Source organism: Branchiostoma floridae, chromosome 10 (assembly GCF_000003815.2).
Source record: "Branchiostoma floridae strain S238N-H82 chromosome 10, Bfl_VNyyK, whole genome shotgun sequence".
NCBI classification, from domain to species: Eukaryota; Metazoa; Chordata; class Leptocardii; order Amphioxiformes; family Branchiostomatidae; genus Branchiostoma; species Branchiostoma floridae.
The window spans coordinates 8,475,207-8,496,616 of record NC_049988.1 but is presented as its reverse complement, the minus strand read 5'-3'; the positions used below and the strand labels follow the sequence as shown (position 1 = coordinate 8,496,616).

The following is a 21,410-nucleotide window of genomic DNA, read 5'->3' as shown; positions in this document are numbered from 1 at the left end:
CATTTTCCAAATGGTAGATGTGGGGTATTGCGCACATAGAACAATAAAAGTAAGCCCAACTGTCTATCTCTGTATAGTCTTACACTGATGAGTCCTTTGTGTTGTCAAATACTTACATGTACTCGTAATTCCCTATCCTTTGCAAGGATGTGTGGATTTGTTTTCTTCCCAGCCCCCTGAACCATTTACAAAATGTTGCAAAAATATAGAAGATGGTAAATGACATAGTAGAATGCTGTTTTCATTATTATGATTGTTATAATTATTGGTATCCTACTCCGCATAATGAATATATTCAAAGTTTCACAAAACGGTGGATATGTTTGGATTGTTGCAATGACGTTCGAAATATTCCCAAAAGTATTATCAAACCTCTTAGACTTATAATTAACATCCATTGGCATAATACCGGCAGTAATACTTATACCGGCAAATGACATAAACGATAAATTTTCGGTGATCCACTAGCGCAGCAACAGTAATTTCCGAGGTATGCACACTTCAGCCATCCACGTATTTCACACATTTTCAAAAAGGCTTCGATAGCAGTGCATTCGAAGACAACAAGGTCAAAAGTTTTCAGTTCATTTTCGGGGCAGGCGAGCTCGTGGTGGGACGACTACACTATCACGTTCATCGCAAGATTTGTAGATGATAATCACACGTGCTCACGGCACAAGATGAGCTAGCATGATTCAACAGCAATCTTGAATTTCTTTTGGTGACCAACAACTCGTGTAAAAGTGTGAAGAACCGTTGCATTATCGCCCGGATCTACGGCTGAATGGGTCAAATTGAACGTACACCGCCATTTCCCCGCCATTTTTAATGCTACGCCAGCAGTAAAGTTTTACGTCATAGCGATTGTGACGGACCAAAATTAAATGAAAATTCTTGATAGTATACACCCATTTTCTCATGACTTTTTGTATGCTCACGCAGGTTTTTGTTTTGTGCAATTACTAACAGGAAAGGACGGAACAACAGAGGATGTATAAAGGTACATAGCGGCAGTTAATTGTGCCGTGTTTCCGTCTGCCGGTATTATTGCACCCCCTTCCAACCACGCGCCCGGTGTGTTCCAATTACGATATTATGTTTTTAGCAGGACAAGAGAGACAAAAAAAGATACACGGAAGAAGTGGCAAAGGTAAGCTGTAACAGCAACATGTAACTGGAGAAAATGATGCGTTGATCATTTGCCAAATTAGTATTGCTGGAGAAATTGCAGTAGACCTGCCGGCATTATGCCAATGGATGTTACAAAGAATTGGAAACAATTCTTAGTGGTGACAATGACATACCTCTCAGTGACTTAGAATGGACTCTACCCTTTTCTGTTGTATTCATTTTTGTGTTTCTACCACATGTTACAATATATGTACATCTGTTGTTTTACAATATATGTACATCTGTTGTTGACTGTATACAAGCCTAGGGCGTAGTCTTTATTCTCTGATCAGTCGGTCGATGCCGGTAGAAGGTCGATAGCCGGACTGAGCTCTGTCATAACTACGGAATCCCCATTGTAGATACCGACTGTTAGTACTTAACGTTAGTGAGTAAAAGCATTAAGTGCTTAGAGGTTCTTGTCATCTATAGTGTTAATTGTGACAAGCTTTTAGATTTCTTGGAACTGAAAGCAATGAAGGTGTCCTAATGGCTTCTCTACTCAGAGCACAAAAGCCATTTAACAACAATCATCGTGTGTGCCATTGACTTTGGTAGTGTTTTCTGTGATTGCAGACTCCAAGCAGACAAAAAATCCCCTTCTTACAAAGGCTGGATTTAGAGAAGCGCTATTCATTGTATCTGTCTATCTGTGTGTACAGATTGCTGTCATTTTCACGGCTTTCGTCTCAGAATAACAGAAATAAATCCGAGTACTCAGAGTAGAAAAAGAGTACCTTCCTTTATCAAGCGACTACAGGTGGCGGGATCTGAGCACAGACGATGAATAGTGATACGAACTGAAGTAACCGTACTGGTACATGGTCGGCTTTACGGTGGTATCTCACTGCACTTGGGGCACAGGTGCGGCACTGTGGGGTTCGTTTACTGCGGTACTGTTTGTTATTTTCGCCGATTTTTTTATAACTTAGATATTGCGTAATACGTAAAAGTATGACTTAGAAGACAACAAAATACACAAAATGTAAGTAAATTCGTTCTTTATCTCTGAAATTCGTTGAGGATCTTTCGAACCCCGCAGTGCCACACTGGTGCCCCAACTGCAGCAAGATACCACCTTTTATAGACGGATAGTACAGTCTGAATTGGAAGAGGACGAATCCTCCATTGATAGCTGCATCCCGTGCCATTGAAAAGTCACACAGGGTCGTGTGTGGATAAATGCCACAGAATATAGCGCGGTTAACTTGTTGTTTTGCAAGGTGTCGATATGCACAGGGAGAACGAATGTGAAGGAAAGAACAGTTGTCACCACGTCAATAAGCATGCTACAGAAAAAAGGATTGATTTCTACGCAAAAGTGTAATCGGTGATCAATATGGTCTAATGTTTAAGAATGAACACAGGAATGATACAGATCGTCCTAAAGAAATACCCATGTCCATCTACACATCTTCTTCTCTCACCTTCTGGGATGTGAAAATCTGCCCGAAGACACTCTTCCTCGGTGGTGATGAGTTCTTTGAGAAAGACGTAAGTGACGTTTGCCGTAGCGGCCGCCTCTTTAAGCGTGTGTGCCACTTGTGTCGTCAGACCCCAAAGTCCTGAGGAGTCGTCTTCATCCATTCTTCCTCTGTGAAGAACGTGTTTGCCAATTTCAATTATCTCTATTTTGGTAGATGTATGCATGCAGAGACATAGCCTCTATATCAGACTCTATAGGAAGGGTGTTTCGAATTGGTGTATATGCTCTTTTCTGATGGCCATAGGGCCCTGTTCGCCAGGCTAGCAAAGATACGTGTAACGGTTCGTGCTTATGAATTTCATCCGGGTGGGCATTTCATATTGTCGTTCTTCTCTGATGATCAACTGCTTTCTGATCGCTGTCGTATTCTTATGGTTGCCTTCGGCGAAAAAAGGAGTTATGATAAAATTTTGTATGATGGCTAGCTATTACACACAATTAAAAAAATAAAATCTCATCGGGGTCAACCCTTGTCCCTAGCCTCCACCAGACCTTCCTAAGGGGTTACGGGTGGTAGAATTCGGCAAAATTAGGCTAATTAGTCAGCAGAGTCAGTCTACGTGAAGGACACATGGCATCCTCTGGTGGCAAAACTCCCCTGGCAAATTATTCTCTCTATACCCAAGGTAGAAGTAACGTTCCCCTCTAATGTTAAAAAACATGAGAAAACAGAGGGAGACTTCAAGTTGGGACCCTTCAACGCTTAGTACGTTTTTGCATTTTCAGCTTACATTGACGGCGGTGTAAACTGACTGCATAAAAACAGGGGGAGAATACCTGTCGTTTATCTAATGTACATATGGTATACGTAAATATACAGTAGGAAGCATAAAAGTGACACAAACCACACAAACGATAGCTCTTACCTTTTGGCTATGTCGGCTGCCCGAAGTTTCTCACCACTCCGTGATATGAGAACGATCTCAGTCAGAATACTTATATAAGCGTGCTTTCGTCAGCCGGCAAGTCACGACAGAACGACATAAAGCGTTACCTGGAAAAGATGCTGAAAAGGAAACATAGATATGGTAATTGACCAATCCATTCTTTGTACGGGGGGAGATAATAAAGTTATATGTACAATCTTGTGGAAATCTGATCTATTTTTAAAATAGTTGGTTCATCATAGACATAGAACGAAATACGTTTCTATGAACCTGTAACAGGAAATAATAGTTTGCTGTTTGTAAGAATTGTGTTTTTTTTTTTATTTATTATTACCTATTGGAGAAATGGAATGATCCTTTCGGAGGTGACCTCGTTCCCAGAGTGTGTTACGCAATTGAAACAGGTGGCCGCTCAGCGGTTGGTAGATTACTTTTCTCTGTACTTTTTTTCAAAACAGAAATTGTGTCCGTCCATGTGACAGTGACGGTTCAGAATCTGAGTAGAGTGGCTCACCATTCCACCTGAGACCGACCCGTGACACATCTGAGGCGCTTTGATGTGTTCCAACCGCCAGGATGAAACAGGAAGCGACTACTTTGTCGGTGTATAGGCGAACTGTTATGCACGCCAAGGAAACATCAAATAAATGCTGTATCCTAATGCAGACAGGGTGACTAGATCGTCTCTCTTTTTCAGTTGAAGTTTCTGTACGTTCAAAATGCCACTGTCACTCAATGACATTTCAACATTTCATGAATTTTGAACTGAAAATGTAGAAATTGGCTAGAATGGATGGAATATTTTATCAGAGGCTTGGTCGGCCAATGGAGTCATAATAAATGCTAGCTCTATGGCCGGATAACCACTCTGCTCAATTCCTACTGGGTCTTTTTCAGCAACTAATGGAGTCATGTAGAAAGTAAACTTGTCTGCCCACCTTGGAAATATGGGCGACGTCATTTTCTGGTTATCTCCATGAAAAATGGAGATATAGTTTTAGGTGTGTCTGTGTGTCTATCTGTATGTCCGTCTATTTGTGTTTCCAGATTTTGTAGTCAGCATAACTCAAGAACCTCTGGATGGATTGCGATGATATTTGGAATGTAGGTAGGTCAAGATCGATTTCATGGGCCCCCAGGTATGCGACCTTGGCACTGCAGCAGAACTTCTTTTTTTTCATATCTTTTGAACTGGACTTGCTATGGTCTTGATTTCTTGTTCTCTATTGAATATTGTCGATCTTTTCATCTTCTTTCTCTTCATTATCATTGTTCATTATCTTAAAATCACATATTTGAACCATCAATGTTGCTTTTTGTTCTCTTGAAGTTGCTCTGTTTCATTTTTCAGACATATTCCGATCCTTCTTTGCCACAGCTTGATATATACAATGTATATCATATATGCTTTTGATACAAAGCTGTAGTTATACTGGTAGCATGCAGAAATGACCTGTATAGAATGCTTCAACCTTGTGTATACTGATACATATGTATGAAGAAAGCGTCTTCCTAGAAGTGACTTATAATCGCTTGACCTCTGTCACCATGCACTTACATTGGCTTGTTTATCTTACAAGGTTGAATCAAGGACATCCTGAAAGTAGTGATCATTATTTCAGACGTTTAATGAGAACTATTCCCTACTGACTGACCTCAGCAAGAAATATTCTGTGTCTGCATCCATCTATTGTAGGGGGAATCTTCAGGATATCATAATGGTATTATACCACCTCAGAACTTTATATATTGAGAATGGAAAATACTGCGACAAGTCATACAAGTATCCGCCAATACATATACACTTGGGCTTTAGATACAAGGAGGTGCAAAGTCTATTGGAGGGGGAATCTTCCAAATATTTTATAATGGTGTTATACTACCTCAGAACTTAATACAAAGGACGGAAAAGACTGCGACAAGTCATACAAGTATCCGTCAATACATATACATTGGGGCTTTAGATACAAGGAGGAGCAAATTTAAAAATTCATAGAGCAACAAGGAAGCTAGCTGAAAGGTAGCGAAATGTTAGCAGATGCACTCCCTTTGGTTGTGCAGCTAATAACGCCATCTCCATCATACAAGTACATATATATAGTATATATAAATTCGTCACACCGTAAAAGCACCATGCAGAAGATGACAGTGATCTATTGCTGTCTCTTTCTTCAATAAGCTACCGAGCTTGTTATGAATGACAGACCAGAGTCAATTTAGTGTCAGAAATGGTCCGACTTTCTGCTGAAGCTTATACTGCGTCCGTGTGGTCAAAACGCGTCAACAGAACTTGAAGCGCTGTGCAGAAAAGATAAGAAATGGGCAGAGGAGGTCACTGGGCTCTCTTAACCATATCGGGTGATCTTTGCTTCATGTTTTATGGACAATATGTTTGTGATCGGATATATTTCACGGATTCGCGCATGGTTCTATTGTAGTGCATCATCTTTTGTCAGCCCAATGCAAACGTACACACACACACACACACACACACACACACACACACACACACACACACACACACACACACACACACACACTCACACAGACATACACACACACACACACACACACACACACTCACACACACTCACACACACTCACACACACACACACAGACACACACACACACACACACACACACACACACACACACCTCCACGATAGCGGCATTTGAGCTTTCATGAATAAACAAGGGTTCAAGCAAACAAAACAAACACACACACAGGCAAACAGAGACACACACACAAACACATACACATACACACACACACACACACAGACAAATTTGTTCCATCCGCTGAGAATCATCTATAATTAAATCGACTCCCCATCAAGACGCTGATGATACCGAATGTCCGTTTTTTTTTTTTTTTTTTTTTTTTTTTTTCAAGGCTTTATTAGTAAAACAAATAATACATTTGTCAACAACAGAGTATCTAAGCTACTATTGTACATGGAGTAATTTGAAGTACTAGTGAAATACACAATAGGTAATGCGCATGGAAGAAGTATCATTGTCTATATAAGAATTTCTCTCATGTACTTATATAGGCTATTATGTATAACCAATATACACCACATGGTTGCCCCAATTGTCATGGAATAATTATGATACATGTAGATGGTTATCAAAAACAACAAGTAACTTTTAACATTCGGGACTTTTTCTTTCATAACAATGTATAGTTTACAGTATGTTATAACACAGTAGATCTAGACTGGACTAGAACTATAGTTTACATACTATGGGTTTAACAGTTGTTGTTGCTTTTTATGAGCTTAAAAATTATTATTTAAGTACATAGAAGTAAACATTACAGAACATGAAGTCTGTTTTTGAGTTCACAATTGAAGATGTTAGATAAGTTATGGCCTGAAATTGGCCGTGGGCACTTTCTAGAAAAAATCCATGTTTTAAAGATAACCCACTTTGCTATAGATATTATTCGTATTCTTTTCTTCAGGATATTTTCGTTTATTGGCTGGTTTACCTTTCCCAGTATCATCTCTTCAAAATCAATATAAGGGTTACTGGGGCTAAATGGTACAGAAGTATGTACTAAATTCCACAGGTTAGTTAGCCTTTTACATTCCAGGAACATATGTTTATAGTTGTCAACATGACCACTGTCACATAATTTACATACAGGATCAATTACTTGACCATCTTCATCTTGTATTCTCCATTTGCTTAATTTCTCACCACATGGTAAAATTTGATGAAGTAGTTTGTAATTAAGCTCTGCTATTTGTGTTTCTTTACATGAAGTTGTGCCTAGCATTTTCCAAATCTTCTTCCAATTAAGTGAGTATATATCAAAATGTGTCTGCCATTTCTGTTGGCAGTTTGGAACTATAAATATTTGTAACATAAGGTTTTGGTATATCACAGAAGTTTTTGGAAAATCTAAGGCTGGTGTTTCTAACGTTTCTCTTTCGATACAACAATTTTTACGTATGGCTCTTTTTACAATGAGCAATTCACACATCCAGTTATGTTTCTTGGTAAGTTTTCGGAACACCTCTCTGTCACTTATAAAAGTACCATTTTGTAAAATATCCTGTATATAAACAAAACCAGAGTTAATCCAATGTGGGTACAAGAGTGTTTTCCCCCCTGATACAATATGCTTGTTTCCCCAGATAATCTGGTTTGTATCACAATTGCTTTTAGCTTTGTACCATGCATAGATAACTTGCTTATAAAAGAGGGGTACATTACACAGGTATTTGTCTTCAATGCAACTCATTTGAAACACAAAATTCAAGTCTATATCTAAGGAAGATAAGTAGTGTAAAGGGATATATCTCCAAGAACCCTTACCATTAAGTAAACGTTTAACCCAAGACGCCAAGAGAGCATCTTTCACACTATGTATGTCTAGCATTTTTAAACCTCCCTGTTCATAGTTGCCAATGAGAGTTTTCCGTTTAATTTTGTCCTTTTTTCCACTCCACACAAAGTTAAAAAAGGCAGTATTTAGCTCCTTTAACACTATTGTTGGTGTTGGAAGAATGTTCATTACATATGTTATCTTTGCAGCTGCCAATGCCTTTACAATGGTTATTTTCCCAAATAAAGTAAGATTCCTTTGGCACCATGTATTGAGAACTGTTTTAACTTGTTTTACCTTGTCATCCCAGTTTAATTTCATTAGTTGTTCCTTGCTATGACCAAAATTTACACCAAGTGACTTAATTACAGAAGGCCATTGGATACCTGCTATTTCATCTTTTCTGTGTTTCCATATACCTAGCCACAGTCCTTTTGTTTTAGCTTTGTTTAAGTTGGGTCCAGCCACATTAGAGAATGAGCTGAGGCACTCAAGTGTTTCATACAGTGAGTCTTCAGTGGACAAGAAAACAGTGGTATCATCTGCCACCTGGCACATCTTAATTTCTGCTTCATCTACTGTGACACCTTTGATATTTTGGTTATTTTGTATGCTATAAAATAGGATCTCTGCTACAAGAAGAAACAGTAGCGCACTTAATGGGCATCCTTGTCTTATACCCCGCTGCAGTTGTATACTAGCGGCTTTCCAGCCATTGTTGATGACTGAGGCCAGACAGTCAGAATACATGATCTTTACCCAGTTTACAAAATTTGGGCCAAAGTTAAATTTCTCTAATACCTTAAACATAAAATTGTGCTCCACACAATCAAATGCTTTCTCAAAATCTATGAATAGTACAATACCTGTCTTATTTTTGGAGTCACAGAAGTCAATTATATCTTGAATTAATCTAACATTTTGTCCTATGAAACGTCCTTTTATGTAAGCACACTGGTCCTTATTTATTAGATCTTTCAGTAGAGGTTTAATTCTATTTGCCATGACAAAAGCAAGTATCTTATAATCGGTATTTAGGAGGCTTATAGGTCTCCAATTGCTAAGTGATTCCATGTCTCCATTTTTGTGTATCAATCTTAGTAGGGCCTTTCTGAAGGAGGGTGGTAGTTTTCCTTCACTGAGTGCATTGTAAATAACAGAGTGCACTAAAACTCCAATTGAAGGCCAGAACAGTTTGTAAAATTCAGGTGGAAGCCCATCAGGGCCAGGTGTTTTACCTTGTTTCATGCTTGTTACAGCTTCTTCACACTCATGTAATGTGATTGGTTTGTCACACTCCTGCTTTTCTTGTTCAGATAGTATGTTTGGAATATTCATAGATCCCAGGAAGTCTTCAATTTTGTCTTCGGGTACCTTTTTAGAGGAGTATAGAGTTTGATAAAAGCTTCTACACTCTTTTAATATCTCTGCTTGGTCATGTATTTTTTCATTGTCTCTCACTAGCGAGGTTATACAATTTTGACTTTGCTTCTTGTTTTCTAAGCTCAAAAAGTACTTGGATGGTCTTTCACCTTCTGCAATATATCTTGCTTTTGCTCTGATTTGTTGACCTTTGGCCTTTTCTAGGAGAATACTCTCCAGCTGCGTCTTAACACATTCATATTCAGCAAGAGTTTGAGGATTTAAATCCTTATCTATTTTCTCTTGTAGAGTTTCCAATTTATTTGTTGTTTCTTTTTCTAAGGTGTTTCTCTCTTTAGTTTTAAACTTTGACCATGCTATAGACAGCTCTTTGATCTTCATTTTGCATATTTCCCATATAAGTTCTGGTTTACACTGTTTGAATTCTATTTTGGTATCTTCTATAAGCCTTTCTATTTCGTGTTTATAGTTTGGATCGTTTAAAAGATTAACATTTAGTTTCCAGAATCCATTTCCTCTTGGTGTTTCCTTAACATGCATATCTATAAACACAGCATTGTGATCACTGCAAATACTGGCATAATGGCCAGCTTCCATAACATCAGTCAAGGTGTTTTCAACCAACCAGTAATCTAGCCTTCGTGCAGTTGTTTTTCTTCTCCAAGTGAAACTTTTCAGTGTGGGATGCATGTGCCGAAATATATCTTGTAGGTTGAAATGGGCACAAAGGTCCCTTACGGCCTGATTTTTGTCAATTGTCGCCAGGGACCCACCAAGAAGGTCCATATTTTGGTCAAGTATGGAGTTGAAATCACCTCCAACCAACATTGTGTATAAATTCCAGTCATGTAACCATTCTTGAATGTCATAGAAGAAAGTTCTTCTCTGTCTTTGATCGTTTGGTGCATATAAACATAGTAGGGTATATTTTTCCTGGTACAATTTGAAATTCACAACAATTTTCCTTCCTTCAGTGTCAATTTTTTGTTCTAGAATTTCTACAGGCAGTTTACTGTCAAATAGAATGCTTACACCCCTACTATGGTTTGTACCAAAAGAGTGGATGGTTTTACCACCCCATTGTTTATCTATAGTATGTATTATATCCTTTGTCAGATAAGTTTCCTGTAAAAGGCATATGTCAGTCTTCTTCTTTTTTAACCAAGTTAAAATTTTTAGTCTTTTATTGTATGATCTGATTCCTCTACAATTGAAGGAGATCAGCTTCATGTTTCTGTGTGTCATCATCTAAGCGAGGGATTGTGTGGATTTGAGAGGGAAGTATCTGACAAGATATAAAGCATACTCATATGAGATACATGTACATGCGTAAGATATAAAGTATACTTATGTGTTTTTTCTCCTCTTTGATGACTTACTCTTTGCACTTTGTTTTGTTTCAGTTTTTCTCTGTTCTTTTAGCCACATCTCGATTGATGGCTGTGCTGAGTCACGTTCCAGGGAGTTGTTGCTAGAGTTATTGTCCACTTTGTCCTGTTCGGTGTGTTGCTCTACTTGCCGGTTGTTGACACGGCTGTGGCTTCTGCTCCTTGTAGGGTACTCCTTTCTTCCCTGCGACCTGGTGTCTGCTCGTCCTGGTTGACTGTTCTGACTGTTCGGAACAAGTTCTCCATTTGTCTCGTCCATGTCAGAGGTCTCGTCTCCTGTATCACTATCTTGCTCCTGCTCAGGTTCCTGCCCTGGAGCAGCAGTGTTCTTTCTTGTGTTGTCAGTGCGTGTGTCTGGCAGACTGGTAGTGTCGGTGACTTCTCCATCCAAATCACAAGTTGGGTCACCTCTCCTGTGACCAGGCTTCTTACACTGCAGACAGACTACCTCATTTTCACAGGTGCTTCTGTGGTGCCCTTCCAGTAGGCAGTTGCTGCATTTTTGTGCTCTAGCACGATTGGCCTCTTTCTGCTCTCTGTGGTAGAACTCAGCCACAAAAAGTCCTACGGACATCTTGGGAGGGAGAGGTGTGCTAGGCTTCTCGATATAGACAAATCTTCTGCCCGTCAGAAAGCGTGTTAGCTTACCCTCCTTATTCCGAATGTCCGTTAATGAGGGACGCACGTGTTGCAGAAATCCTCTGGGATATTCCTCCTCTCTGTCTACCTCATAATTGGCACGGTGAGAATCCACCGTGTTTTCCTTTACGTTGACGACGACTCGAAAACCGCAGGAATCCAGGAAAGACGGCGTATTACGAGCGTAAACGGGTCATTGAATGACGTCTGGGGTCAACAACCTGATGGAAATATCCACTGAGGTAAAACAGCGTTGCAATACTCACGATAACGTACATCAGAAATAAAGTATGTCATTATAAACCAATTCCAATCCTTGAGAAAGACCAGATACCTTCAACACGAATCTTTCAGAAACACTGTCACTGGTTCTCCTGGTTTAGTCCTATTCGAAATAAAACAGCGGTGAAGATTGTCATGAGACGCCGTGACCCTAAATTTTGTCGACTTCATACATTCGTAAGAATCTCGACAGTACGAATATTCGATATCATACAGATACACACAGATACAGGTGATTGTTTTGAGATTACGTTAGGTGATCTTTTGACGTCGTTCTTTGTTATTGTTTTAAGGCTGTACAAGGTGATTGTTTTAAGGATACACTGTGTAATTTAAGCTATCACTTGGTAATTGTTTAAGATTAAATTTCCTGCCAACAATTTGATTACGGCTCCGTATCTTTCATCTACTGACGGGCGATAGATTATACCAGTAATTGTTACTGTTCCTTGTATCTTAGAATTTAAATACTTTGTGACAATCAGCATAAAGTATAGCCTCCATAGCAGGCTTCTTGGGCCGTATTTTCCACTACATCAAATAAACTGCCATAAGCCATTCAATCAGAACTCTGATATAGAATCAGACAACAGCACATATTAAGCCAGAAAAATCACGTCACGAAGCCTGCTATGGAGGCTACGAGAAATAGGCGTTTCTATATCAACACGTCTGCCCCAGCACAGATTTAATATAGATAAATCTGAAGTGTCGAGGAATCGCGACTTAAAGTTACCCTTTTGCCAAGGGCTGTCCTATTTCCTGTGCTACGTGCTAGGATAGTAGAATACACTGACACACAATCAATACGACCCACTATCTCCTTTCATTCAAGACTGCAGAATAGGCACTTACATAACAAGAAAAGCTGTAATCATTGGTAACACTTTAAATATACTCTTTTTAATTGTGCACAGGATAAGTTGCCACTTTCAAGATGCCTTAATAGCATAGAAAAAATGACATTCCTTATGCAAATAGATAAACCATGTATTTTAGCTCCATCTGTCCTTACATTTACAACTGTCTTAAGAAGCGAGAAGAAGTCGAACCTGTACATACTAGCACACATGTTACTTTATAGCAGCATGCAGTAAGATAACACGTTCTCACTACATTACTCTACTCTACTAGTATCAGTATGTGTACCCAGATTGTTAAGAACTACTTAAAACTTTATCATCATTGCCTGTACTCAGCTTGTGGGAGCAGAAAGCCAGAAACGTACAATAAAAGTCTTCTTCTTTAAAATATTGTCTTGTCAGTGATGGAAGTGCTCCTGGACGCACCAATCTAGATAGTGAGTTGTCTCATAAGAAAGAGTGTTTTAAAGGCATCTTTAGGCGTTACGAGAACTACGAGGCGATAGCGATAAGCTAGAAATCCAACAGCGATATAAGATAGAAAAGGGGTCTCAGGGCTGCAGCGACAAATCCTTGCCCCCTTTGAATATTGTGTGGGCGGTGAGGAGTAGGGAGAGCGATACGAGTACGGCACCGGTGGATGACTCAGTCACTGTACAGTCTGCGGTCTGTACTACAAAGGAACGGGCGAAGACAAATCATAGGACAGCATACGTAGAAACCTTTAGGGATGGGCAGTGCATTTCAAAGAAGATATGAGTCACAAATCATAGATCATAACCTGACAGGACACCGTCTAGGGACAACAGCCAGGCCTTGGCGTATCCCCAAATCTAGGGTCATTGTTAAATCAACTGATCAATCACGAAAATCTCCCCCTTGGTAGAAGTAAGAGAACAGGTAATGTTGTTTTTAATTTCTGCTGAAAACATCACTGTGTCATAAGAATTTATGTACCAGAATCCTCTCCGGTTAGCTTGTAAAACGTAGTTTGTATGTTCCACTACTCTCCATTCTAACTTTGTCATTAAACATATATATCAAGAATTAGAACCTTATCAGATAGCAGTAAAAGCTAGACAGACAAATCGGATTGCAATGAATTTTCTTGGGGTTTAGTGATCTGTGACAATGTGTCTGTGATACTGATCTGTGATAAATAGTTACTGTCAGAAGTGGGATATCCGGATTCGAACCCACGCTTGGAGAACCAGACTGCGACCTGAACGCAGCGCCTTGGACCGCTCGGCCATCCAGGCATTATGCCATTCAGACATGACATAAAACATATCTATCTTTCGTCGTGAAGAATATTTACACTTTCACTTGGGCAACGAGAGGGAGCAAAATCAGAAACAGTAGGCTATTTCCTTGGGGTAGGCTCTGTCCTTGGTACTAAAAGCCAGGTGACGGCCCTGTGTATGCCATAAGGGGCAAGGGTCATCTCGGTGTGGGCTGTGCGCGTTGGTTCGCCACGACGCCGGGGAAATTACAAAAGCTAGAGGTGTCTCAGGGTGACTTGGTAAGATTGATCTCTCTTCAGTGCAAATCTTGAAGACATTGACCCAAAGGTACCTAGGGTGGCGTCGTGCAGCATAGCGTAATCGTATGGTAATTCGCTCAAAGCTTAGAGGACCGGGGTTTGAGCCACCTAATATGCTCCGATGCGGTGCCCTTGGGAAAGAAGCTTCACACAAATTTTCTCAATTCCCTCAGCTAGGTAGAAATGAGTGCATAACTTCAGTTATGGCCGTCCCTTGGACAGGACGTTAAATGGAATTCCCGTGTTTGAGGAAAGCCACTCATCCGGCACATTAAATTACGCATTACACTTACTGAAAATAGGAGGAGTCCATTCAGGTGTAAGTGGAACACAGATAAGTCTGTCTGAATATGCTGCTTGCACCCTTCAGTACAAACCTGGTGTGTTGCACCATAAGGCGATTTGCCGGGTATGCAATATTAACATACAAACGAACAAACAAACAATCAAACAAACAAAATGCAGGAAGAATAGCAATAAAGGTGTCCTGATTGTGAAATTGTCACCATGTGTCAATTTTGAATTAGCGGTTTTCGCACAACAGATGAAGACTTCTTAAATAAACACCACGTTAACAGTTAAAAGTTAACGTTAGAATGCGACAACACACTACGCTACTCATTGAGTCGAGGTATCTCGCGGCCTTTTCTGTCTCAAATTGTCTGAGCCGGAAAGAAAAAAAAACTATTTTCGTGGAAACCAACATCTGTGTAAAGCTCTTTTGAACTTCACGGTAAAGAAGGATTTACTTAAGAGCCACGGGCAAATGCATCACACACTTCAATCGTGTACAAATCACAGGATCCTACAAGACTGTTTGAGCCAATTCCATTTAAGAACGATTCAGGGCTTACTTGCACACAATGATTCGTGTCGAAGTAGGAATTACTCTTACCTCGTGTTGTATAGATCTACAGAAATTGATCGTTAGCTAAACCGTTTAAAACCGCTGACATCTGGTTAGTGCTTAAGAACCAAGGTTACAGAAACCCCAGCAGGTGTAAAGAACCTGACTAAAATGTTGCGGTGTTTAAAACTGCATGCTCAGAGATCAAAGTACTTACATCTTCGCACGACTCCAGATAGACTAAAATAACGCTGACAACTAAGGGTGGTACAGCGTACCGGTACAAACCAGATTTTCTTGTTGCACCGGTCCGGAAAAAAATTTCCTTTACTTACTTTGGTCGAGCTCCCGCTCCGAAAAAAAGGGACCTGAAAAAATCAGTAGACCGGATGTTGGACCAATTAGCCAATGAACAGATTATACCACTAGGCGTTCACACGTTTTGGGGTTTACCGTTCCGAGAAAACAACAAGAGGAAGTAGAATTGTATAAATTTCTACCAAGTTTCTACAGTCAAACTAAGCGTTTTTTTACATGATAGGATGTTTAAGCGCCAGTGAAAAACGGATACTCCAGCGAACAGATTTCTTTGTGGTGAAAGGAACAATGGTTTTGAGTATTGCCAATTTACAACTTTTCAAAGACAGTTAGGTCCAGGTTCAGGTCCTGACAAAGTGACATGGACCTGATCCTCTGGATCTAAACTGGACCTGTACCTAGACTGACAACACATAAAGACTTTCTACGAAAAGAGGAATGACTGACCAAACCACGCTGTGGTTTTATGTGAACGTTTCGGTGCCAGACTGTCTGACTCCGTATATTAGTCAGATGATGAATAGAATGTCATACACAGATTGTACTTTCGTGATGGAGAATAGCGTTGCGATGATAATCACTACATGTCAGGATGGCCGAGCGGTCTAAGGCGCTGCGTTCAGGTCGCAGTCTGGTTCTCCAGGCGTGGGTTCGAATCCCACTTCTGACATTACGTTTTGGATCAAGCAACAACAAAAAAGAATTTATTTTTTTGTCAAATTCTGTCATACTCCTCCAACTTTTCACAGGTGCACCCATGGAAAAAATCTACAATTATTTTCCTTGAAAAAAAATCACAAAAATGACCGAAACAAAAAACTTGTCCCGTCCCTGGGTGGGCTCGAACCACCAACCTTTCGGTTAACAGCCGAACGCGCTAACCGATTGCGCCACAGAGACACGCATATCTGTATGAGCGACTTCCGTGTCTCTGTGGGCAAAGGGAGGTGGTACAATTATTTCCTAATTTATGAAAAATGGGTCAAGGTGGACAATGGACCTTTTGGTCCGAAATCTGAATTTTATAAGTTATATTTTACTTTACTTTTGTCCATCATACTTTTCTGTTACACGTTATTAACCATTTTGGTCCGATTAAGCACTCAATAAGATATTTTCACATGTAACCGTTGACAATATTTAGAATAAAATCCCACTTCTGACATATTTCTTCTTTCTTTGCGAACGACATTTAAGAAATTCAATTTTCTGATGACAAAAAATTTTAAAGACAAATTTGAAGAATACATCTGATACCCCTCCAGAAATAGAATTGTGATCTGAAATCCTTTCAAATTGGAAGAAGTTAAGTAGTAATGGTATTCTCAATAAAAGTAGCTTAGTCTTTTATCGGTAAATAATACAGACGTGATCTTATAAGCTAAGTTAAACCCACGATCTTATGTTTCCCAGACGGTTGACTCCGTAAGTTCTGTGCCTCAGGCTTTGACTGGTATCTTTCTGTTCGTCGTATAACATAAACGACTAGAAGACTTAGTTTTGCTACAATTTAGCATTTAGGAATTCTAGTAAGGTCTTTACGTTAAGCATGAGGTTCGTAAACGGCGCATACTACGGTGTACTGCTAAGCGTTGAGTGTTGATTTGTTTGTCCAAGTTGACCAAAGTGTGCACTCTATACAGAAAAAAAAAGAGATCACGATAGTAGGAAACCCAAAAAGTGACAAACAAAATACGTACTAATGCCGTCCCTGGGTGGGCTCGAACCACCAACCTTTCGGTGAACAGCGAACGCGCTAACCGATTGCGCCACAGAGACCTACAATTTTTCTAGAATTACTTCTAATGTTATCTCTCAATGGGCAAAGCAGGTCGTAACCGACGGGATGGCACAGTTCTTGGGGTATCTGATAGATGTTATTTTGGTCTAAAACCTGGTTTTCAGAACCAAGGACATCACCAACAGCCACGGACTCTTGTTAAAGTTAACTTTACCTTTTGTTCCTCATGAACAATTTCACCACGTGTCAACCGCCTGGTGAAAGTTAACATCATTCAACATCTAAAACTTGACAATTACAACTAACATATATGTGAGTCAGGATGGCCGAGCGGTCTAAGGCGCTGCGTTCAGGTCGCAGTCTGGTTCTCCAGGCGTGGGTTCGAATCCCACTTCTGACAATAACATTTTTTTTTGCGAATGAGGCAAAAAAAATTCAAGTTATCTCAAGACAAATAAATTGAATGCCAAGACAAATTTAAAGTCCTTTTGAATCGAGACACATTCGCAGAGCGTATTTAATCATCCAGCATCGTTGTGCCTTTGTTATTCTCTGTAAAAGTAGTATAGTCTTTGTATCAGGACGGACGTAATGCACATCATGATCTCTGATAAGCTAAGTTAAGCCCACGATCGTATGTTTCCCAGACGGTTGACTCCGTAAATTCTGTGCCCTCAGGCTTTGACTGGTGCCTTGCTAGTCGTCGTATATCTTATTAAACATCTAAAAGGCATTAAGCTTTGTTACGGTACAGTTGAGCAATGCTTAAGATCTAGAGATGCTTACATGGATGAATGTTAAAGGTACATACCAGTGCTAACAGATGAACGTTGATGTGCGTTTTGATATCTTGGTTTGATAGACAAGCCCTTTTTGAAGAATGCCAAGGTTATTCAAATTAAACTATTTGGATTTATCTTCATTTTCTGATTCTTTTATTATTGCCATGGCACAAGCTAAACAGTTAATAAAAGACAAACTATTTGAACTATATTGATAACATATGACAACACTGTACTACAAAACTTCTGTGAATTCGTATACACACTTGTTTCAATCAGAGGAAAGAGACATGAAAACTATAGATGCAATAATAGCATAGCACTATATACTCGACCATTTTGTAAACGATAGAAGTACTAGTAATGTAGCATAGCTTTGATTGTATTGTTTTCCCCACAGACACTGTAATGTTTCTTTACATAACGTTTCATTTAATTACATATATGTATTACATTTAGCCCATATGGGCAAGAACGTGCAAATAGAGACCATTGTCACTGTCACTCTCATCACACAGTATGCAATGAAAACATCAACACTGAATACAAAATTTAGTCCTTCTACGCGCTACATGAAAATCAGAAAATCATTTTAAACATGCCATCTGGCATCTGCCACTAAATAATCTAGACTATAGCATGTCCAGGTCAAAAGATTTAAAAAATTGAAGTTCTGATGCAGTACCATGGTCACATACCAGGAGGCTCAAAATCGACCTTGACCTTTGTCTTCCCAACCCCTACCCACATACCAAATATCATCATGGTCCATGAAGAGGTTCTGAAGCTATAATCACCACAAATATCCGGAAACACAAACAGACACAGATATGCCCAAAAACAATACCTCAATTTTTCATGGAGGTAAAAATGTGCCTTAACTGAGACTGCAGGGTTCATACACACCGATCAAGTCCAGACGGTTTGCCTCCTGATGACGGGATGAACTTCACGGCAAATGAAACACACCGGGAGAAAATATTACCCATAACTAATGCATAACTAACGGATTTCAAAACCAGCATGTTACCAAACATGTCGGTCTGCTGAGTGAAATGTAGAATACGAAGATAATATTTATATGTATATAGAATAGCTAAGTTTGTAGCCTGGGTACTATCCGGATAGTACTAGTAGTTCGCTCCGACATTCAACATGAACTACATTTGTATATACAGTCGCTTCTCTACTATAGGCGGCAGAAGCGAACATATAGGAGCGAACTACTACCCGGATGGTATCCAGGCTACTAAACATTCTGCGCCCTTTCCGAAGTCTCTGGTAGACACTCACCTGACAATGTTTTATCTTGATTCTTCGCCAACAACACGGCCTTGGAGTGAGTCGGAAGATTTTTACTGTGCCTTGAGAAATGTTATGCTGGCATTCTTTTTTTCGCGAGGTCACTCTAGCTGTCATAGAAGCCAGAGTGTCTCTCGGACAAATGCCAAGAAAGGTAGTATGTTACTGCTCTGGGAACAATCAATCATAGGTGCCATATTAGGAACTGAGTAGACGACTGGTGTTCCCTGGCTGGGAGGGTGGGGGCTGGTTGTACCCGTACCTGAATTTTTTTCACCGATTTCCCATCATACTTGGCAAATGAATTATTTCTTTCATTAGGAGGTACCAACTGAATTTTGTACTGGCTGTAAATGTTAAGAACAAAAAGGAAGGAGAGATTATGAAAACAATTGATCAATAAAAATGGCAGGGCGATAACTGTGCACGCTAGTTCGCTATCATTCTCCTACGCTTCACGGTCTATAGAACATACCTTGGGAAGGCTTTGCTAAACCGGCTGAGGTTTCCACTTTTTGTGCGTTGACCTATTACCAGCTGTCAGCCAACCAGATAATCCGTTTAACCAAAAGAGAACATACATGCGCTTCTCTGATTGGCTGACAGCTGGTTAGAAGCCTAAGTGCCTAACCCACAAAAATGGAAACCTCCTCCCAGTTTAGAAGAGCCTCTCCAAGAAATATTGCGTAGGCCACGGGTACTGCTCTGCGTGGGAGAATGATACCTATCAAATAGTGTTTTAACGATGCTTTGTTTCGGGAACGTCATCAGCAAAGATAGAATTGATAGATGACGAGCCATGTGTTATCTGATGATGTCTCAATGTCAGCAACATCATACGTTCAATGTCATCTAAGGGCCATGTATTTCCCACGTACATTGTTTGAAAGATATCCCATAAGTATGTACTACCGGCTGTATGAACGTTTCGTGTCTGTTGACCTTCTAAAGACACATCAAGTTGGACGTTTCAGTGTCCAGGATAAAAAATCGGACGTCATGCTGCAGTACCAAGGTCAGGGGCCAGAAGGCCCATAATCGACCTTGACCTCTATCTTACATATGTACCAATGACACGCACAAAGTATGCTGTTGCCACTAAGATGATATACTAGTAAATAGTGACATAAAAGACTTGTACCTCGTCCCTGGGTGGGCTCGAACCACCAACCTTTCGGTTAACAGCCGAACGCGCTAACCGATTGCGCCACAGAGACCTGCACGTTCAAATCAATATGACTTTCGTCTCTCACTGTACCAAGGTAGCTGGCAACACAATTAGGGACTTATTGTTATATTATTATTGCGACTGTTGTTTGGGTTGGTTTCCACTGACAATAGTGGAAAATTTCCCTTTTGCTAGCAACTTTTATAATGGATGGGGCACGAGCAATATGTGCTGTGGTATTCGCCATTTGACGGCGCCGTCGCTGGTATTTGATTGACATGAGCAGTAGGCTATACCAGGCAAATCAGCATTTAACGTGAACTGTTCTTGCCTTAAACAGTTGGTGAAATGCATCAACATTGTCAGGATGGCCGAGCGGTCTAAGGCGCTGCGTTCAGGTCGCAGTCTGGCTCTCCAGGCGTGGGTTCGAATCCCACTTCTGACAATAAATTTTTTGGACCCTAAACTAAATTAAACATAAAGACAACTTTTCGCGAGAGACAAACGATCGCTTCATTCCTTTTTAAGTCCCCAAAGTGACCGGACCTTGTAAGGAAAAGTGTTTGCTATAACTCGTTTCCTCGATGTGTTTCTTGTTGCCATTGTTTCTGGAAGATGACAATAAAGAATTGAATAAGACCCCTCCCCTACCAAAGAAAACAAACTTCGGATTGTCGGAAATGGAAGCAAAACTTATCTAACGTCCCTGGGTGGGCTCGAACCACCAACCTTTCGGTTAACAGCCGAACGCGCTAACCGATTGCGCCACAGAGACGTCAATGTTGACGTTTACATCATAGCCCGCTCCTGCGAACAGGTGCCGAAACTGACCACGTACATGCAGTTCTTATATTTACCGATAGATGTCTATTCAATGTGGTGAAATCAATACACAAGAAAACTCGACGTAGTTCAGAATTGCAAAGCGACTTTGTCTTGTTAAGTAGATGGCACAGTTGGACATCCTTACGAACTCATCTAAAAGACCTAGGCACCTGTGCTACTGTTTATCAGTTATGATCCTTAGATAGAAAGACTCCCCAGCAGTTAAGGTATGGTCCATAACACTTGCAAGAATTTCGTCAACGTCCGTCCACGTCAAGTGTTTCAATCCAGTCTGCCTTTTCCGTGTTTACAAAATGCATCTTTCCTTATCAAATTCCTTCTTTTCATCTTCTAAAGCAAGACATGTTTGGCTGCAGTTGGACTGTATAGGGTGATGACAGTCAGTTTACATAAATGTACTAGGTTATATAGAGAAGGAGACTTTTGAT

At 40.1% G+C, this 21,410-nt stretch overlaps 1 protein-coding gene and 7 non-coding genes across 9 annotated transcripts in view; 3 read left to right on the top strand and 5 right to left on the bottom strand.

Moving 5' to 3' along the window:
• Positions 1–19,021, bottom strand: part of LOC118423781 (corticotropin-releasing factor receptor 2-like) — a 37,354-nt gene extending 18,333 nt beyond the window's left edge. For both annotated transcript variants that reach the window (XM_035831998.1, XM_035831999.1), the window contains exons 1-3: positions 18,960–19,021; positions 3,523–3,662; positions 2,598–2,764 (exon numbers count right to left, since the gene is read on the bottom strand). In XM_035831998.1, coding sequence (XP_035687891.1) covers positions 2,598–2,757 — 160 coding nt within the window. In that variant the 5' untranslated portion in view covers positions 2,758–2,764; positions 3,523–3,662; positions 18,960–19,021. The remainder of the gene's footprint in view (positions 1–2,597; positions 2,765–3,522; positions 3,663–18,959) is intronic.
• Positions 15,730–15,813, top strand: Trnal-cag. The gene has a single exon. It is a non-coding gene; the product is annotated as a tRNA-Leu (tRNA).
• Positions 15,970–16,043, bottom strand: Trnan-guu. Its single transcript has one exon. It is a non-coding gene; the product is annotated as a tRNA-Asn (tRNA).
• On the bottom strand, positions 16,850–16,922 carry Trnan-guu. The gene has a single exon. It is a non-coding gene; the product is annotated as a tRNA-Asn (tRNA).
• On the top strand, positions 17,201–17,284 carry Trnal-cag. The gene has a single exon. It is a non-coding gene; the product is annotated as a tRNA-Leu (tRNA).
• Positions 19,022–20,111: 1,090 nt separating the features above from the next.
• Trnan-guu lies at positions 20,112–20,185 on the bottom strand. Its single transcript has one exon. It is a non-coding gene; the product is annotated as a tRNA-Asn (tRNA).
• Positions 20,186–20,497: 312 nt separating this feature from the next.
• Positions 20,498–20,581, top strand: Trnal-cag. The gene has a single exon. It is a non-coding gene; the product is annotated as a tRNA-Leu (tRNA).
• Positions 20,582–20,837: 256 nt separating this feature from the next.
• Positions 20,838–20,911, bottom strand: Trnan-guu. The gene has a single exon. It is a non-coding gene; the product is annotated as a tRNA-Asn (tRNA).
• Positions 20,912–21,410: the final 499 nt, after the last annotated feature.